Below are 20,704 nucleotides of genomic sequence, written 5' to 3'. Positions count from 1 at the left end.
ATATGAAGTTGTAAAATTTGTGAATACATATGGAGCTAGGCAATCTGAGAAGAATTCTATGCCATGAATGTCAAATCCTAGCTTTGCTCCCAAGGGTACTAAAACTAAGTTTTGTTGCACACCTTGAACAACGAGAGAGGCACCTGCAGTATTTCTGTTAGCTCCCTGTAACTGAAGGGCTTAAATAATGAATTTGAAATTTATTGGTCACAGATACAATTGAAATTGAAACACTCTGTAATAAGTATTATAACATCATGATTTCATTCATTAACAAGGGCATATAAAAGAGAAGTTTCTGCACTATTTTATGTTGCAGTCTTTCTGTGCCAGTTAATAGGCAGGACTTTATATCAAGAAGATACAATGTGCTGAATCACAAGCTTGCTGACTAGTTTGAGCCAGTCTTTGGAAAAACAAACAATTTAAAAATTGACTAACAACATATTGAAGACTATATGTAGCATATATTTCAGAATGCTTCTTAAAAGCCAAACTTTCCTTTTTGAAACATTTCTTACCTTTAGAATCTGTTCCATTACCTGACGGAAGTGAAGTCGAATGGTGTGGTGAAAATCCCCGAGGTGAAAGGTGATGAGGCCTGGAAGGTTTACTTTGATGATGCTGCACAGGAAATTGTGGATGAATTCGCAATGCGCTATGGAATTGAATACATTTATCAAGCTATGACGTAAGTATCATCATGGCCAGCTTTCTGCTTTGCTGTCAACAATGAGTTTGAGGGAAGTAACGAGTCTCAAACCTTTGTGAATTCATTCACTGTTTCTCTTCCATTCCTGACTTTAAATTCTTATCAGTTTGACCATCTGATTCTCATTAAAGTGCTTCTCATCTGCAGTGGCTTTAAGATATAAGCATTTTATAAGCTGTTACTGGTATTACTGCTAATGCATTCTTTAATCCTTATGATACTGACATATAGCACAGTTCAGAAAGACTTCCAGTGTTCCAGATGCAGCTGGAACAGGGTTTCAGAAGCTTTGTACTCTTTTCTACTACTATGGAAGCTCACTAGTGGCTACAGTGAGCTTCCATAATATGTGTAAATAATTTGTGCAAACCATTTTTAACAGTACTGAGCCCTATTACTGCATCGTCCATTCTAAAGTATCTGTCTGAACACCTTAGAACACAGCACCATAGAGCCCAGACATGTGAGATCCATCATGTGTTCTCAATATATCCAGCAAAAAGTTTTCTGGTGAAAAGGACTATATTCTGCTAGAGCTGTAGAAAAACAGGAGATCGAAGTGAGTCCTATAAATAAAAACTACAGGCTTTTCTCTCACAGCAACCTGGTATTGTGGGATTTTTAATCAGAACATCTCTCATATTTTTGTATCTCATTACCTCCTAAAAAGAAGAGTCTTAGAATAAGTAAGAAGATACCTAAAAATCTCAAGTTTTCTTTTATTTACAGAATATATTGACACCACCTACTATTGCAATGAGCTTGTCTTTCACTTTATGTAGCTGTCTGTGAATTCTTGTATTGTTCATCTAATAGAAGTTCAGGGAATATATTTTTGTAATATACATATTTATAATGATCTTCCTTCAAGGAACTTACGCAGCACTGCAGAGAATAATTAATGATTATATGATTAATAATAATTAATTCCAACCAAGCCATTTTAAGTTAATTGACCTATTTTGCCTTGTCCTCTTTTTGTTCTTGCTTTCTTCTGTACCTTTCCCCCCAAATTTCCCTGTTGTTGTTGACTGCAAACCAGGTATCTGAGGGCAGATGTAATGAGAAAGTGAATTTAATATTAGATAGTCACAAGAAATAAAAGCTAAGATTTCATTGTCCCCATAACCACATCCTTTTGTATTTTAAAATGTTTCGTGTCAATAATGAGTACTGCCTTTTTGAGGGAACAGCCCCAGCCTGTTTAAGTTGGGAATAAAATCAGTGATGCATGTAATCTCATGTAATACTTGGAGAAAAATATATATTCATATCCGTTGTTTTGCTGAATCATCTGCAGACGCATCTCAGAGCATTCAGACTTTGGGAAGAAGAGTAGTGAAGACACTAAGTCTATTTGTCATGAGGAATTTTCTTTTGGACTATTATCTCCTGGTTTTATTCTTTTTATGAGATTACCTTTTTCTTCTGGAACAATTTTAGTGGCTGGAAGAAAATGTACAGCTTCTTGATTTGGAAAATAGAATTATCAGATTGCATTTTGTAACAAAGATCTTCTACTAAAACAAAAGCAATTTTCTACTATATAACAGAGAGAGAATTTGAATGTAATCACTTTGCCCAGAGGAATATTGTGTAAGAATTTTTTGCTTGAGAATCTAGTTGCAGAATACTTCTACTGCATGTCTCATGGTAACATTGGAAATTAAAATGTTTGTGTTTGTAAATGCAAAACTGATTAAGCTTTAATACCCCGGGATCCAGACCCCAGAGAGCATCTGCATTTTATCAGGCTACGTGAGTTTTAGGATGCTGAATTCATATTTGTTTTAAAGTTAGCTATTACAAAAAGTTCCAGTGCCACTAAATGATAGTCATTCTTGACCCTTTTAAGTCTAGATAGATGCCATATGCTGGAGTAGGAGCATATGCCTTTCTGCATTTCTACACAACATAAACCTGATTAAGCTTCTCTAAAGTACCCCTGTCTAAACTGATTTGGCATCCTGTTCCACTACAGCAATAAACAATCCCACTTGTCTATTATTTCTGGTTCATTATAGTGGCTTTAAAATCTATGATCTCTTAATAAATCCTGAAGATTTCCTTCTGACCCTCAGTAGTTATAGCTATCTTCTTCTTTAGAGCACAGAAATAATATTTCAAAAATTTAGTCTTGATTTTCTAAACACAGTGAATATACTCATACTGAAATGTGGGAATCAGACCAGGAGATACCACACAGGTTACCTATCTGCTCTAATCATTGTCCCTACTTAGACCTTTCTCACCAAATTAGAAAGATAATGAATTCAGGTGTGGTTGCACCTCTTGCTGGAGATAGGAACATCTCCACATTTTTATGAGATAAATGTAGACACTTTTCCCCTAAAGATGCTGACTTAGATGGAGTGTTTTACTCTCAAGATATGGATTACGAGTGTACAGTTCCTGAGGAAGGAAATCTGCTTTAAGGTACAAATGTGGAATTCATGTGAATAGAAAAACAGCCATTGACCCATAGTAAAATACAACAAAAAGACTGATTCTGTTGCAGTAATTACAGCTCTTTGAAGTCTTGACTATATAGGTTACATAATCCACTCTTCTTTTTTATGACTATTTTATACTGCCATTCCTCATGGAGTCTGTTCTAGGAAAAGAAAAGCGAGACCATTACAGTCATTCTTACATGGTTCAGATGAGAATTTTTTTTGGTTTTTTGATGGGTAACAGCCAGACAGACACTGTTAGCCACACAACTGGTATGTGTAACTCCCAGAAGTACAAGCAGGGATGTGTGAGACAGTAGGGAAGAAAATAAGTATCACAAAAAGCAGGAAGAAAAAGTAGAAAAACAGCACAGTGATCCAGCTGCCCTTTATTTTGATGACTGTGGTGACTGATGGCAGTTTATGCTGTAGATTCAATGTCTAGAAGGAATCAAACTGAAATTTTATTTACCTACATATATTAAGCCACACTCTGCAGTGAGGAAAAAGTAACTTTTTTCCTGTCATTCATCTTTCAACTTAATTTACTTCTCTTTAGAAGGCAAAAATCTGAGCATGTATTGCAACAGTGTTTGACTAGACGCTGAAATTACACATAATATCAGCAGCCTGAATTTACTGTGTAATAGAGTCAAGTGCAATAAAAGCTCTATTAAGATCTTTACTTCTTACTGGCAAGAGTCACCACAGGTAGAAACTAATGATTCTCAATCACAACATAGCTCTCATTCCAGCAGGTTAATGGGCACTAACTATGTCATCTTGTTCTCCTGCTAGTTTTCAATTAATGTGGCAGCATTACAGAAAGCACACAAATCGCCCATTAAACTAATTTTTTATTGATAGCATTTGCTTGCTGATGAGTACAGCACATCAATTAGACTCCTTTCTTTGCTAATTCATGCTAACAGAAGTATTGGAAAAATCCCAGGCACTGTCTATTGGTCAGAAAATTGCATAGTAAGAAAGTTGGAGCAAGCAGGCCTGGTTTCAGCTTATGCAGTGCAGCCTTGCTCTAAAATGTGTGAGATCTAGCAGTGGTTTCTATGACTTTATGTGTCCACTAGAAATTGTTCATAACTGATGCTACTGGCTACTGTTTCAAAGCCCAGCAAAAACAAGGATAGGTGTTTACTTTGATTTATTCATTTTAGCAAGCAGAAGGAATCCAGGTATCTCACAGGTAGCTGATAATCTGAGTTATCAGCACTCTGAGTCATGACCCATATTGTGTACTTAATAGGTCCTGTGAACATTATAGAGATTTTAATTAAATGATGGAGAGAAAGAGAAATCTGGCACACATGCTTTATCATAATTTTCACTAAGCACATTACAGGTGAAACAGTGCAGTGATACAATAAGGACATAAATTACAGCAATTGCTTTAAATTTTCCTTGTGAAAAATTGGTACAATTAGGGTCTATTCTTAATATAAGAATTCAGTACAGGTAGCTCATTGTGAAATGCTTATGGGAACCTTCAGAAGACACCCTAAAATTTTGACCCAGACAATATTTCCATAGTCTGTTATGTTCCCTGAAGGCAATTGAGACAATCTCAGTGATTTTTTTTGCTGCTGACTGCTCCTTTTGCCTGCCTCCTCCCTCAGCAGAGCATGTGTTACAGGTATGACTCTAAGGCCAGTGGGGTTATTAGTGCCTTTTTATCTCCAGATTGATGTTACTCATGCACTAAGGACTTTTAAGTCCACTAAAAGACTTTTGGAAAATAAAGGTCATCAATATTAAAAGTATTAATTATTTTGTCGATTTTTTGATAATTGCTTCTGATTGTCCCTACCTATATTTCCCAAATTCACTCACAGATAAGGAGATATTTCTATTAGCTTTAAAGGTTGCCTTTATTGGTGAGAACCACCTGACATCACTATTGTATTTTATTAAAAAGGAAAGTATTATTCTTCTACTTGACAGAGACATGTGACATATGTTTTGAAAGATTTTTCTGAGGGGTAGAGACCTGTGTTTTTCTTTTGTTGAATTCACATTTCAGTCTTCAAAAGAACTTCTTGAAATTACTGGCTATGAATTAAAGTTTTGGTAACACCATTCCATGAGCACATAGCTGGGAATGCTGGGCTCTAGTCCTGGTTGGTTTCTGCGTAATTTTGAACCGTTACTCTCAGTTATGTAAAATGCAGATAATGGCACTTAATAATTGCTCCTACAGGACAACAGTCTTGAATAATGCCTTGAAAGATGATTTGGGCAGTGACAATAGTTAAGGGCATTTGGCTTAAGTTCAGCAGGAAAGTTGCATTGTACCTTGTGTTAATTTTTTTCTTGGAAGGGCATTAGTGCCCAGGTGGTTCAGGCCCAGCACACTGCTCTGCCTTATGCTCCTGAGGAGGAACAGGAAAGAGGAGCCAGAGACTCCAGCTAAGATGAGCATGTGGCCAGATCAGGACCTTCAGTCATACAGACCCTGATTGGAATTTCTTAATCCTCTTCTGTTTGTACACCCATTTTTACCATCATCTTTTCCTAATCTCCTTCATTCTCTTTCCTATTTGTGTACGTTTATTCTTCTCTCTCTCCCAGTCCTGCCTAATTATAGATCTTGAAATTAGGAATTTATGTTTAAAATTATAATGTTCACTCTCCTCATGTGTCAGATCTTTCATTCATTTGTACCTCTCAGGTTTTGTTGTGTTATAAGCCCTTTGTATGCTTCCAGCAGGCATCTCCTGTTTCATTAAACAAGTAAACGGTGCTGCTACATTGCACCTCTGGTTTTGGCTGCTTTGTGTTTGACAGACTGATTACCTAAATTTTACTGGCCTGGATCAAGTGGAAGAGTTTCAGTTATGGCCTAATTAAAATCAAGGCGAACCCAGAAGCTGCTTGAAGCACCTTTCATTAATAATGGAGGGTGAAATAAAAGCCACACTAAAATGCTGGTTTGAGTCTTTTAGTTGACAACAATTAAATCTTTTTCTACTATGGATCTCTGTGACTTTCCATGATGATGAGTTAGAGTTTTCTTTTTTAGGTTTTCTTTAATAATTAATGTTTTGTTGAATAGCAATTAAAATCATTAAGTCATGTTTTTGTGTTTAGGATTAACAGAGTAAGAACTGAATGCGAATCTAATGTGGCCAGTTTGAAAATATCAGTGTGCAACAAGTGGCAACTCTATCAAACATGTCTGGATTTTCTTCATATACATCTGTACAATTTTCCACGAGGTAGCCTGAAAGTTACATAATTAGAGTTAGAAAGAAATTATAATGGGAGAAGAAGCAGATTCCATGCCATATTTAATAACTGTTGGTTTGTTTGAATTTCAGGCACTTTTCCTGTCTCTCTTCTAAATACATGTGCCCTGGTGTTCCAGCAGTTATGAGTACATTGTTGGCCAATATAAATGCTTTTTATGCTCACACAACAGCAGCAACTAATGTATCTGCCTCAGACCGCTTTGCTGCTACCAACTTTGGGGTAAGTAGATTTTCTTTAATAGAGTTCTGGTCCTTTTCTTTTTTTTCCTAGTATATTTCATATTAACTTCTACATTGATATTTTTTTAATTGCTCATTTTAAAGAGTAAATGTTGCTGTTAGCTTTTGAAAATTTTACCCTGAATCTTTAAAATCAATCATCTGTAAAAGCCAGAGAAGATGCTACTCAGCTCCTTGTGAGGCATAGAGGGTAGAAAGCACTGGCACACATTCACAGCACTAAAATCTCTAACAAACAGGTTTTTGCTTTATTGCAGTGGGCCTTGCAAAGTGGTAACTGCAGTAGACTAAGTATTGGATGCAATTCCTTTCTTGGTCTGTGTCATCAGTGAACTCATGTGAACCTAATGGATGTAGCCATAAGTGCTGCTCTTCTCACAAAGATCCATAATAATAGACTCTCTCTGATTTTTGCTGAAATTTTTGCTGGTGAATTGTCCAAGTCCTGGATTTAGGTATCAGGAATTTTAGGAGGAATAGTAGCATTTCAGGATGTGGTAATACTTCTTTTGTTGTTGCTAGATTTTCTTCTGTGGATAATTATCTCACAGCATGGACTTCCTAGTCTTTGAACATGATAATAAATAAAGATCCATTCACTCCCTATTCTGATTTCTTCACCAACTCTTAGAGGAATTGAGAGCAGTAAGGCAGAGCAATAATTCAAAGAGATTGCCGTCATAGCTCTGGTATTACGCATGATACAGAGGGTATAAACACAATCTTATGCTGAAAAATGTGTTTATTCTTTCCTCTTTTTTCTTTTTTTAGTAAAGTTTTTATTTGTAAGGTTGATATCAAACATGTATTTGATGTAATATTTTCATAAAATACCATTTATTGACATGAAATAAAATATTAATCGTAATTAAAATTTATTAAATACACGTTAAAATTTCAAAATCAAAATTTTATTTGAAGTAGTGGTAGAGGCACTAGTACTCTTCTCCAGTATTAGAATAATAGAGGAATTATTAATTTCAGATTTTCAAGATAAAATTATGAAATTATACATTTGGATGTGTAAACCAAGAATTACTTAATATCTTTGTTGAAACAAGTCTTCTCTTTCAATTAGTTTAAGCTTTATTAAACCTTTGACTTCGATGCAACTTTTGAAATATAGAATGGTTTTGCTGGATTTTTATCCTTTTTTCCCATTTTTCTAATGATCAAAACTACTTTTGTCCTCAGACTGGTCAGAGATTAAGTCCTTTATCTGATGGTAATGCCAGTTTGCCTCTGACACAATTCCAGTCCAATTCATAGTTCAACAGATGGATGGAAAAAGAGTAGTAGGCATCACTAAAAGAGATTTGGAGCTCTTTTTCAAACAATTGACTTATAGGCAAAATATGAGATTATTCTTCTCTCCTGGGTCAAAAGGCATTTGTTAGTGAATAGCTGCACATCATTCATCAAAAAGAACATCTCAAATTCAAGTCCTCAGGCTACAGCTGGGAATGATTTGGCTGACTGAATATTTCAGTAGAGCTTTATAACATGACAAAAAATTTCTATTTTGATTGATCCCTTAAGGGAGCTGTGCCAAATTAGTGGGGTTTGGTGTAGGTTAGAACTCCACTGATGAGAGACCATGCACAGACTCTATTTTCAAGTTCCTGATCATCACATTTGTATTGTACAGATACAATCAGTGCACTCTGAGAGCTATCAGCTCCTGCTTCTTCCAGAAGTCTGCTGCTTTCACATAGGCTCAGATTTCACAGTTCTGTGCAGTAGACTATGGAATATGTTCTAACATGGTAATTAGAAACTCATTAGTATTACTTGAGAATGGCACAACTCAGCTGGAAATCTCACAGCAAAATACTTTCACTGCTCCTTCATCTATCAAGATAACAAGTTAATCTTCACATTTGAAAGGAAAAAATTTAATTTCATTGTATTAGTATTACTTACCTTATTCCTACAAAAGTCACTGTTTCAGAAGTATAATTTTCAATCATACTTTTCCACCAAATTCTGTAGTAAATGAGCATAATTTCTTACTTATTAAAGGAAGGGAGAGGTGCTTTCTTCAAGAGTTTAATCAGTTGCAAGGCAAATATAAGACAGGAAGATGTTGCATTGCAAAATCTTTGTGACCTCCCTAAGGTATTGCACAGCTGCACAGTGTTTAATGCATACCAGGTATACAACATAGAAAGGGAAAATAAAGTCAATGAAGTGCATCACCTGGCCTTGAAACACAGGTGTTTCAAACCATTGCTTGTATATGAAATAATGGAAAACAAATTATTTTCAAATAAGTTAAGAGTGGAAAGAAGCTTTCTAAAACCCCAACAATTACAGGAACCTGCAAATTCTAGTGCAACATGTTCTTCTTTTCTTTTTACAGAGAGAAAAGTTCATAAAGCTGCTGGATCAATTGCACAATTCTCTGAGGATTGATTTATCTAAGTACAGGGTATGTGCAACATTTTCTATTTGAGTCAACATGAGACCCCCAAATCCTTTGCAACAAAAAGTTACAGAATTTAAGCTGTTTAACACCAATATTATTCCAATTCGACAAAAAGAAAAAACTTAGTATTTTCTTTCCAAAAGCTAAGAACGGGTCGAGGGGTTATCATATATTCAAGAAAGAGTAGTATTCAACAACATTGATTAAATTGGTCTATAACTAGTCTTAAGTTGATTAAGTTAATTCATCTGGGAATTACCTTCACTGACTCAGGTTGTGCAAAGTGCAGATACTGCTGTATTTCTGGGAGCCTGACATCTTTGCAACAACTTGCATGCTAAGATCCAGGAAATGTTGAAAGAGTCTTGTCTCCTTGCTTTTCTATTTGCTAGGAATTAGTTTCATTTCTGCCTCATGGAATCTCCTTCCACTGAGCTGTGCTCCAAAGCCAGCCTTTCAGGAAAGCAGACCCTGGGTACCTGGCAGTTACCATTTGGTTCTGAACTCCCTCTCATTCTCCAGTCCACTGGTTCATTAAACTTTTGGACAATACCTAAGTTAGGGCTTCATCACATGTGGCTCTCCTTTCAACTTCTAGAGTGGCAGCCTCCAGGTCAAGGATTTGTCTGTTCATGTGGCCTGCTCTCCAAAACTGGAGGAGAAGGGGAATATTTAAAAGAACCCTAAGGCATTAGAGAGAATGGAAATTGCACATACTTAGTTTTTAAGACTATATCCTTCATGAAGGAGATATGTTCATGCTAAGATCATTTCATTTTGAAGAATGCTGTCCAGACAGTGTTGTAGCATGAGGCTGATATTTCATTAGTAGGAAGTAGGAAGTTATTTAAATAACACTACTTCACATCACTCTGTTAACCCAGAGATCGTAGCAAAAATTATATTATTTCTACATTAAGATTACTACTGCATTTATGCCTACAAATTATGTTTGTGCCATGTAAAACCCATGAATTATTTTCATTAGCAGCAGTTCCCAGACTTCTTGTAACATTTTTTATTCTGTCCATGTTTTTGAAATATCACAATATTTTGAATTATTCATATCACAAGTTCAGGAGAATTATCAAAGGTGTTCCTACTCATGTCCAAGGGATGCTCATCATTAACTACCTCACAAGCAGAATTTGGGTAACATGAACATCTCTAATCCTTTCAAGCAGCACTTTATGTTTTCTTTGAGGGTTTTTAACTAGATGTTCAAGGATTTTACCTGTAACTCAAATTTTGCATGATTCCTCTTTCCCTGATTCACCAGGATAATTTTCCTGCCAGCAATTCTGAAAGACTCCAGGATCTGAAATCAACTGTGGATCTGCTTACCAGCATTACTTTTTTTCGCATGAAGGTATTGTCCTTTACTTGCACAAATAAATTTCCTGACAGAAACAAAAAAAATACCTTTTTAATTAGTTTAAAGTCAAGTCACATAAAGCATACTTAGCTGAACTCCTTAGGAATCATATGTTTTCTACTGATATAACAAAATCACAAGCCGAACAGCAAAATAGATCTGATAGCTATTTGCCTTAGTCTCTCCAAAGGTTGAGATCTAAGTGGTCAAGCATGGAAATATTTTTGGAATGGAATGGTACACATTAATATTACTGAATGAAAAAATAAAAACACAAAGCAACCTTTAGCATGTAATTCCATTGCATTAGGCAGCTACATGAAGAGAATTAAAATAATCCATTAAGTTAAAGTTTGAACTAATGTATCCTGAAATGGAGTAAAAAGATGAACCCTTTGCTTTAAATAAATAACTGCTATTTGGCTTGAAATTGTAATTCAAAGGAAAGCACATATTATACAGTTTAATTATTTCCTAAATAATAAAAAAACCTGATAAAATGTAAAACCTAAGATTTAAAGATGTAAACTCTTGGGCACACATGCCACTTTCATCATGTAAGTATTTAATTTAAATAAAACTTAGTGATAAAATCTAATTGCATGTGTTTTAATGTATCTGTGAACTAAATCAATCTTAATTCAACACAATCTTAATTATTTTTATCATTGCTTTATTTGAACACTTTTCATCCTGTATAATAGAGCTCCATTCAACACTTATATATATATATATATTTGTGTTCAATCTAATTCTGACATTCTCCCATTTATGAAATATTTAATTAGGTCCTGGAATTGCAGAGCCCCCCTCGAGCCAGTACTGTGGTGAAAGACTGTGTAAAAGCCTGCCTGGATTCAACTTACAAATACATTTTTGACAATTGCTATGATCTCTACTCCCAATTAGTGGATCAGGTAAGGTCTAATGAACTTGTTCTGTGCTATTGCTCAATCATTATTGTTAGTTTGCCTTTAGTAAATAGAAAGTCTTCTGGTGCTCCTTCATATCAAAGCACTCAGATGTTCACTTTATTTATGCATGGAGGAGCAGCATACCATAAATACACCCACAGACAGCTATGAACTCTAAAATGTTTAACATGAGTTTCAAAATGGACACATTACCTCCTAATGTAGTCATCAAGTTGGACACAACTGTGAAATTGTCCAGTGGTTTTGGGGAAGATGACATTTGATTGATCACTGTTCATTTATGATCTGTAACAGGAAAACAGTTATTTAAAATCTAACATTTCACTTCCGTAGCTTTCAAAAAAATTTTAATTTGCTGAAAATGGTACAATCCTCCAGCCTTATATTTTAGTACCTATGATGCATACTTGGATCCAAGCTTTAGTAACTGCTTTAAGAAAGCAGAGGATTTCTCAATATTAGTCTGTCAGGTTGAGCTATCAGTGCAAATTAATTATAGCATTTGTTGTGTTCCAAATGTCATGCAAAATCCTTGAGAATACTCTTTATTTCTTAATGTAATATGGTCATTCTATAAGTAATGTTAGAATTAATTACTGTCTTAAAGGAGCATCACTTCTTTGTCATATTACCACCTGTACCTTGTATTTGCTTTCTGGATGGTACACTGAAAAGATAGTAGTTCTGTGACTGTTCCAGCCTTGAACAGAATTAACTAAATTCTTTGGCAAATGCACTTTTTTTTTGGGTGTATAATTAATAGGAACACTCATACTAATGATATAAGACATCAAATGAAATTTATTTGAATTCATTTATTTATTTAAGTGAAAGATATTTCACTTAAATCCAGAATATGAATTCCTGTGTTTTAGGAAAGATGATATTTGCTTTTCAACATTTCTGAAATGAGAATTTATTTTCCCACATTGGATTCCTTTTCCTGAGAAAACTTATCCATAGCTTTGAATCTAAGAAATTCTCACCAGCACCAATAAGCACTCCACACTTAGTGCTGATGTGTGTTTATCCTACAACAGATTATATTTTAAGCTGAGTAGGAGTATAAATTAGTGGAAGGAGCAGCTTCAGGCATCACATCTATTTACGTCATAAACTGTTCTGTTTTCTCACTAACATTTACTCTGCAGCAATTTGATCTTGTCTGGTAAATATAAAAAAAGTGCTGCTAGACTGGGTATTACATAAGCCTGCAGTTTATCAGTAGATTCTAGTCCTCAGTAAACAGCTGAAAGTGATGGAGTCTTACCTCTGCAAAGCATTGTGACAACTGCAAAAGCTTCTCTGTACTCAGAAAATTCACAACTTTTTAATGTGGATCCATACAGTCATTTAGCCTGTCTATTTTAAAATATGGTTTTAAAGTACAGCTTTTCTGCTTGGTAGAGAATGTAAAACTTGCTTAAGTAAGAGTTCTCTCCCTCAAATTATATTTGAGGCAAAACAGGCAATGTTGTTATTATATTTTTCTCTCACACAACTCTATTTAATGATAGAGAAATAAGAAATCCTGAAATAAATTTTAAAAATCCACAAGGATTCACTCTGTTGGAAAACTGAGTTAACTGCATTTCACTGTATTTCTGCACCTCTTGAGTTCTCGTTCACAAGATTTCCAGCAGGGGCAGTTTTATATGGAAATTTTAATCAGACAATTTTCTGTACAGTTACAATTACAAAGCAGTGCAAGAAGCTTTAGTGAAGAAGTGTAAAATGCAAAATTTAGAATAAATAGATTGCATTCAAAATAATTTATTTCTAACAGTAAATCACATTAAAAAAATTCAAGCAACAGTCGCATATAATCTTAATGCCAGACAGTAAAACTTTCTTTCCCAGAAGGTGGGAGACAATTCTCAGAAATATAACTGATCTAACTTTAATAGAGAGATAAGTAAAATTAATTCAAAAGACTACCTGAATTCTGCATCAGCTCTTGAGTTGCACAAGGAGACTTTGTTCAGCATGATCCTCTTATGGTTTCCTATCAGTATATCCAAAAGTGCATTTTGTTTTAGGAACGCTTGAATATGCAGCTTGTTTGAACTTATAGCTGTGGAGGCCTTCCAATGAATCCAGGTGACTGGTTTGTGGTACCACTGTTATAATAATGAAGCAGTAATCAGTATTGTAATTAACATTTCATTAGCATTGTGTCCCTTAGATTAGACCAGATTCCACCGTTAAGCCTTCCTCAGTACCCTTCCCTTATCTCTGCTCTCTCCCCATCAGGTGAGGTCCCCTCCTCTCAGAGGGAGGGAGCTCATCCTAGCGTGGCTCTGCACACAGGAGGTTCATGTTTTAGCTGCACAGCTGAGCTCTGAGCTGTGAGACTGAGAACTGAGCCCCAAAGCCACAAGGAATGGTTCTTATGTAGGCCAGCACCTGCTCTCACTCAGGGGAAGGACTGGCAGATGTTGTCCTGCTGAGGCCCTGCACGCTCAGGGTGTATCTGTGTGTAACTCATGGTAACCACCTTCTGCAATTGCTTTTGGCTGCAACCTACAATTCTCAGAGATGCCTGCCACTGTATTTCGAGAAAATATGGTCTGATTGTGCGGGATTCTTTAATTTTGGGGTGAAAATAGAGCAATGACTGTTAAAATTGAGGGGCTTGAACTGGAGTTTTTGGATATTTGCCACTGTGAACACAAAAATTAAATCACAAAATGTGCTCAGCAGTCTCAAATTCCTCTTTTTATTACTCTCTACCTTTGTGTCAGACAGGCAATCACCGTTAAAAAGCTAATGTCTTGCAGCAAAATAACACCCCTGAGGATATTTCCTGGGGTGAAGCATTGCAAATGCTAACAGCATGCAAAAATGTCATACTACGGTTCCACACCAGAATACAAAGAACAGCTGATGGCAAAATACCAATGACTACCAGAGGCAGTAAAACATGATAGCTTGACAGTCTTACTGCCATGTATATTGCTATCCTCATTATTGGAGACAAAGCCCTCTGATGAAGGACTGTCTAGCTCCTTATGCAGCACATGCAGTATTTTCTCTTTTTAATTAATAGTTATCTGAGTGAAGTGCTTAGCTACCCTATGTTAAAAAGACATATCCTGGAGAAGTAGTTTAGGAAGCACTTTGATAGCTTTCTGACTCAATTTACAGATACATCACTCTTTCTGTTTTCTTGAGAAAACAAATTTTGAAATCCTGGCTGGTGCTCACAGAGGCTGAAGTCCCTTCAATAATTCTTTTTGCAGTCTTCTCCACTGCGTGCCACCAGTGAAATGCAGACCATACCCTTCATGTTATCTGAAGAGCTCTTGATCAGTACAAATAATTTCATGACTGATAGCACCAATATACTGGAAAAAAACACTGGAGTACTTTATATTTGACAGCAGCTCATCAGAGCAGGCCTGATATTCTACCTGATGTTAGGAACCTTTACTTGGGTCTTAGCTCAGCTCTGCATGTTGTCACTGCACAGCTTGGTGCAGACAGGAGGTAGCAAAGAGCAATTGACTCTTCCAGGAGCCAGGGGTGGTACAGCTGCTCCAGCACAGTACTCTGCCCTTGCCATTCATCTCTCACAGGGGTACAGCACCTTGGGCTGGGTTGATAATGAGCAAAAAACATCCCAGATCTGGAAACTGGAGCTGTGGATGAGCACGTGGATGGGCCTATGCTTTGGGAGCTGGCTCAGTTTTGCTTTACTCAGTTGTGAGTCCCTGGTCTTTGGGATTTGGGAATGCAAGCCTCATAGTTGTTTTTGGAGGTGTAGCTTTTTTTTTCTTTAGTATAAATGGCAAAAAAAAAAGGTTCGATTATTAATTTCTTATAGAAATACTGCAAGAATTGAAGCACGGCTGTGATCTGTGGTTTTCAAACACATTCAGAAGTATGAAGTGAGAAATAAAGTGCAGTAGCAAAAGCTGTTTACTACAGAGAGTTCTATTTTTCAGGCGTGCAAATTTCAGTGTCAAGTAATAATTCTTGTGACGCCCTTTGTTATGTTTCTGTAATGCTTTAGATTCTCTGAAAAGGTTCTGACTTCAAATCTGGCATGCAGAGGGTACTTAGAGATCTCTCTTTGTGTTGCAGCATTGTTTCTGATGGCCAGCATGTCAACAACAGTAATAGAAAAACATTTGGTAAATTACCTCAGAACAGAAGGATACATTTTGTGCTATGACATTTCCAACTCCATTCTGAGAATTCTCTGTCAGAAGAAGACCAGATCTTACAGATATAATTTCTTCTTAGCAGCTTGTCTGAGAACACTGGTTAGGAAGTCAAAGATCTTGCAATAAGTGAGGGGCTCACTTAGGTCTTCCTCCACGTATTCCCTGCAGAAGCAGAACTTTTCTGGGTGGGTGGGTCAGATCAAAACCACAGTATCAACTTGGCTGGCCACTGCAGAGAAGCTATGCATGTTACACTGACCTAAACAGATAGACCAGTTAAACCAGCTCCTTTCACCTGCCAGTCCTTGAAGAAAAAGGCTGACAGTTCTTGATGAGAATTAATCCAAAAGAATTCTGTTCCACTTAGATGATACTGGAGAATACATAAAGTAAGGTTGCCTGGAAAAGGTGTGGGTGCCCCATCCCTGGAAGTGTTCAAGGCCAGTTTGAATGGGACTCTGAGCAACGTGGTTTAGTGGAAGGTGTCCCTGCCCAGAGCAAGAGGAATGAAAAATATGATCTTTGACATCACTTCCAACCCAAACCATTCTGTGATTCTATGGTGATTCTTTTAATAGGGTTTCAGTTTCAAATAAGTTAACAAATAACAAATAAGTTTAGGAGTTAGTTAGTGTGACAGCACTGCACAGGGAAATCCCTCACAGGTTTTGAATGAATGTCTGCAAGTGGTTTCTGGCTTTAGGCTCGGTTGAGTAAATTCTGTAAGGCCGAATTTTCATTTTTTTTAGATATTAAAAATATCATTTAAAATTATATAAAATCTAAAAATCAGTAGATGTTATATGTGAATGTCTACATATGTGCATATTTTATGTATAGTGCATATTGTATATTTGCTGGTGGTTCTACATTAAGTAATATTATATGTAATGTAAGTAATAAATATGCAGTTTAAAATCTGGAAGAATTGCTAAAATTAATATTTCATTATCTAAGATTGATCTATAAAATTGCCTTCTGCAGCCTTGTGCTGATCAAGGCTACTATGTTGGTTTCCATTGACTTTCCACTGTATCATTATTTATATAGAAAATTTTGTATTCTGAAACCTAGCTTGGGGCTTGCAGCAGACAGCAATACATAACTTTCTGATATCATAGAATTCAATTTGTCAAAGTCACACAGATAATAATGGATATTGATTGCACAGAACATAATAAAAGCAAAGAAAATTAAACCAGACATTCATCCTACGATCTGGTAAAATCAGTGATGGGAGAAGTTGAAAGCTCTCTGTTTCTCAGACCAGGCTTTACAGATTTGTCTCAGGGTAATAGAGATGTAGATTTTAATCTTGCTTCACACTGGGTCTGAGATTGCTTTCTCCAGTCTCAGCCACTTTTCTAGAGTACAAAATGTTTGTTTGTCAACAGTTTAGCTTTTTTTTTCCATTAAACTCAGAAAACTCCCTTTACATTTTATTTTTCTCTTTAAGAGAGTTATCAAAACACCAGTGATGATTTTGGAGACTCTGTGCTGCATGATCCATTGCTTGAATATGAATTCGGTGACTAGTAAATTGACATTAAAAGGGAATTGAGAAAAACATGATTCTGTGCAAATAATTTATTTCGATTCATATCCTATGAAAAATTGTTCTTACACACTTCCTTTCTGATTTTGATGTCTTCTATGGCAAAAAACAGAGTTATCACCTAGTTTGGAAGTTGCATTAAAAAAACCCACAGAGAAGCTCCCGTACTTAGTGTATGTGTGAATCTTAAGTGAATAATATGACTTCTTGTTAAAGACACTTTTCTTATAAGGTGTTTGCTACCACTCTAGGGTTATCCTAAAGACAAGAAGCACCCAAGTCAATTAATATGAGAGTGTAAAAACCTGTTTTGTTGGTGAGCTGTCAGCTGCTCTTATTGCTTGTTTGATCTGCCAGCAGAAGCCCCTTAGGAATATCATTGTTGTGCCTTTGGCCAGTCACTCATTGAGCTTTTAAGCACAGGACATCTTATGGCATTTCATGGTTCTGTGCATGTGGGCAGCATTACCATCCAAAGTGATGCTACAGGAGGTCAAGATATTTTAAATAACCTTTCCTATGTGAAAAAGCTCATGGAAAAGAAAGTGATTCTGCTAATTGGCACACTTTCATTCATATCAGTATTTGGAAAGGTCTCTTGGTTACTGGAAGAGCAGTCTGTGATTTGAGCTTGTTCAGTGCTGTATCAAACAAAAACAAGACAGGAAACTTCAGAAACTCATTTATTTTAAAATTAAAAACCACTAACAGCATCAGTTTAATTAATGATTTTGTCATCTTGCTATTTTAAGAATTTATGTTCCTCTTGAAATTTTCAGTTGTATTTTTAAAAAATTCTCATTGTTATTATCCTATACAATAATAAGCACTATTTAGGGTCTCCTATGACTTTTCACTATATTTGTTCCAGTGTGGCAATAATTAGGTATATCAGCTATTTAGTTCATGCTTTTACACTGACATTTTCTTTCAAATGGGTATAATGAAAGTGAAAAAAAATCTAGATTGAAATCAAATTTTCACCAGTGCTTTACCTCATTATAACAGCACTGCTCCAAGCCGGAGCTGGGGTAGCACTGTCAAACACACAGTGTGGTTTTGGGCATTGCCCTGTGCAAGGGCTGGACTTTGGTCCTTGTGGGCCTCTTCCAACTCAGAGTATTCCATAACTCTACAAAGGCATCTGCTATACATAAAGCAAATAATAGTGCTGACAATAACAAGGTAGAAAGAGCTTGAATGGTTCTGAGCATTTCTAACCCACTAGGTAGATTTTAGGATAAAGAATGAAAATAACAACTATGGATGGGCAGGGTATGCACTTTCTGTTCAGGACATAAAACTACATCTGTAATGTGAGACTATTTTAAAAATACCTTCTCTGGGACTTCTGAAAAGGTCATACAGATTTTAAAGAGATTTCTTTTCCAGAGAATTATGGTAGAAATTACCTCCTTGTGCAACTATTACATTGTAAATCAGTTACTTTTTGCTATCTCTGTTGAAGAACTGAATTTTGCATTCTGTGATTCACATTCAAAGCCATGAAAAGCTGTCTCAGCTACATGTCACTTGCTGTGAAATAGAGTTTTTGGAAAGATGCTGAGCTACGTATGAGGTGGCTTTGTCTTCTACAGCTGCCTTTCAGTTCGTTTGATTTAATAAGCTTCTGAGAAAAAAATGATCTATTAGACCTACATCTTTGATGTAGAAACAAGACCTTTTTATTAAAAATCTATGTATATCAGGGAAAGCCTTTATGAGTGACATTAATGCTCTAATGTTCATTTCTGTTTTGCAAAGCTCTCTCATTTGCATGCACAGTTGTTAATTGTTCGTGACACCAGACCCACCATCCTTTGACCTCCTCCTGAGCTTTATTTCTGTTGCTTTAGACACTGAGGTGGTACCCTTTGTAGTTCATCTGAGTATGTAGCAGTGTGATTAATGATACATGTCTAAAATATCCACAGTGGCCACAAAAACAGTTTCAAATAGGTGTTGAAATTCCCTCTCTGCCATTCTAAATGGTATTCATAGATAAAAGTTAATTGGGGTTAAATTAACATTTAATTAATTCACTGTGACACGTATGTCATATTAGGCATATTCTAAAAGATACCAGGTCCATTGAAGTGGTCATATTTGGACTAGGAATGAGAAGTACAGGGAATATGTGTTTAAACTTGCAGGATCACAGGCTTACTAGCTGAGACCCCTTTCAATCTCACACAGCAGTATAGAAGAGAATGTGTAGATCTAGCATGTGCAGACATAGCTCTGCGTGGCAGAAATTATTCATGTATGTGGCCATACAGAATTAAAATATTTCTTTTCATATTTGGGTCCCTACAATGAAGTTATTTATTGGACATTGATAAGGAATTTGATCCTTCTGCCAAGCAAAGGAATGCAAAATACTTTTGCCTAGGAAATTTTAGGATAAGAGTTAATAACTAAAAATTGTAGAGACAAAGTCTGTCTGTAAATGCATATTGTAGTAAAATTAAAGAACATAAAATTCTCAATAACATAAAGGGAAATTCAACAAATCATTCTTCATTTAGACCATACATCAGAAGCTGCTGTTAGGCTGAATACCTTCATAACAAAACAGTAAATACTCCTCAGCATTGATTTTTGCAGTCTTTATTGTGTCGGGTATAAAAGTTCTGCCTCAACAGGCAGTTCTACCTGTGCTGAGTCTCAGCACAGCAAAGAATTTAATAATATATCTAATTACAGCATGAGCATGCACTAAAAACCAAGTCTCTATTGATCTCCTTTGCTGACATGACAATCTTTGCACTATGGTTCTTTATATTTGTGCACAGCCAAGTACAGTTTTTCATATGTTCTGCTCTGTTGGTTAGCCAGTCTTGGTCCAAAATTTCTAAAGATTCTCAATATGTCACTCTTCCCAACCAAGGAATAATCTATAGGAGAGACTCCCATAGTATTTTCTCTAATAAAAATATATTCAATCTTGTTTTAACAGAGTAAGAAACAAGAAGTTCCTAAAGAAGAACAGGGACCAACAACAAAGAATTTGGATTTCTGGGCTCAGCTGATTACTCTGATGGTCACCATTATAGATGAAGATAAAACAGCATATACACCAGTCTTGAACCAGTAAGTAATTACTTTCCCAAAAAAAATTAAGAATCATGGATTTATTAAAATAAGTATAAGAAATACACCTGAATTAGAAGTTGTATTTTAAATAGATTCTAGCTAGAGATTTTTATTTATATTTAATATATATATTTATATATTTAATATTTTATTTATATTTAACATTGTATTGACATAGATTGATAAAAACTTAGTTCTCTGATAATGGAAAGAAAATCTTTTGGTTTAGGAACATTAAGGACAGGTGATATATGAGTAATCTCAAAATTTTAGGTAGCAAACTATGCTACATGAGATATAAAGGATAGAAGGGAAATGTCAGTGACATTTCAGTGAAAGGCATTTTCAGTGTGATGATACTGATGGCATGGGAGTATCATGGCACACGTGGTGTTCAAATCATGCTGAAACTCATTTAGGTATGGTTTCTAGGCATGTAATTGTAAAAAAAAAAAAGAACTTCACAAAAAGACCC

General features: G+C 35.8%; 1 protein-coding gene across 1 annotated transcript in view; it reads left to right on the top strand.

Annotated features, from left to right (window-relative positions):
• The window catches only part of UNC13C (unc-13 homolog C), a 131,350-nt gene that overhangs the window by 56,609 nt on the left and 54,037 nt on the right, over window positions 1-20,704 (top strand). The window contains exons 12-17 of the mRNA XM_036389812.2: window positions 528-691; window positions 6,501-6,651; window positions 9,034-9,102; window positions 10,379-10,468; window positions 11,263-11,391; window positions 20,093-20,226. Coding sequence (XP_036245705.1) covers window positions 528-691; window positions 6,501-6,651; window positions 9,034-9,102; window positions 10,379-10,468; window positions 11,263-11,391; window positions 20,093-20,226 — 737 coding nt within the window. The remainder of the gene's footprint in view (window positions 1-527; window positions 692-6,500; window positions 6,652-9,033; window positions 9,103-10,378; window positions 10,469-11,262; window positions 11,392-20,092; window positions 20,227-20,704) is intronic.

Source organism: Molothrus ater, chromosome 13 (assembly GCF_012460135.2).
Source record: "Molothrus ater isolate BHLD 08-10-18 breed brown headed cowbird chromosome 13, BPBGC_Mater_1.1, whole genome shotgun sequence".
NCBI classification, from domain to species: Eukaryota; Metazoa; Chordata; class Aves; order Passeriformes; family Icteridae; genus Molothrus; species Molothrus ater.
Note: the sequence above shows the minus strand (reverse complement) of the source record. Positions and strands in the feature narration are given on the sequence as shown.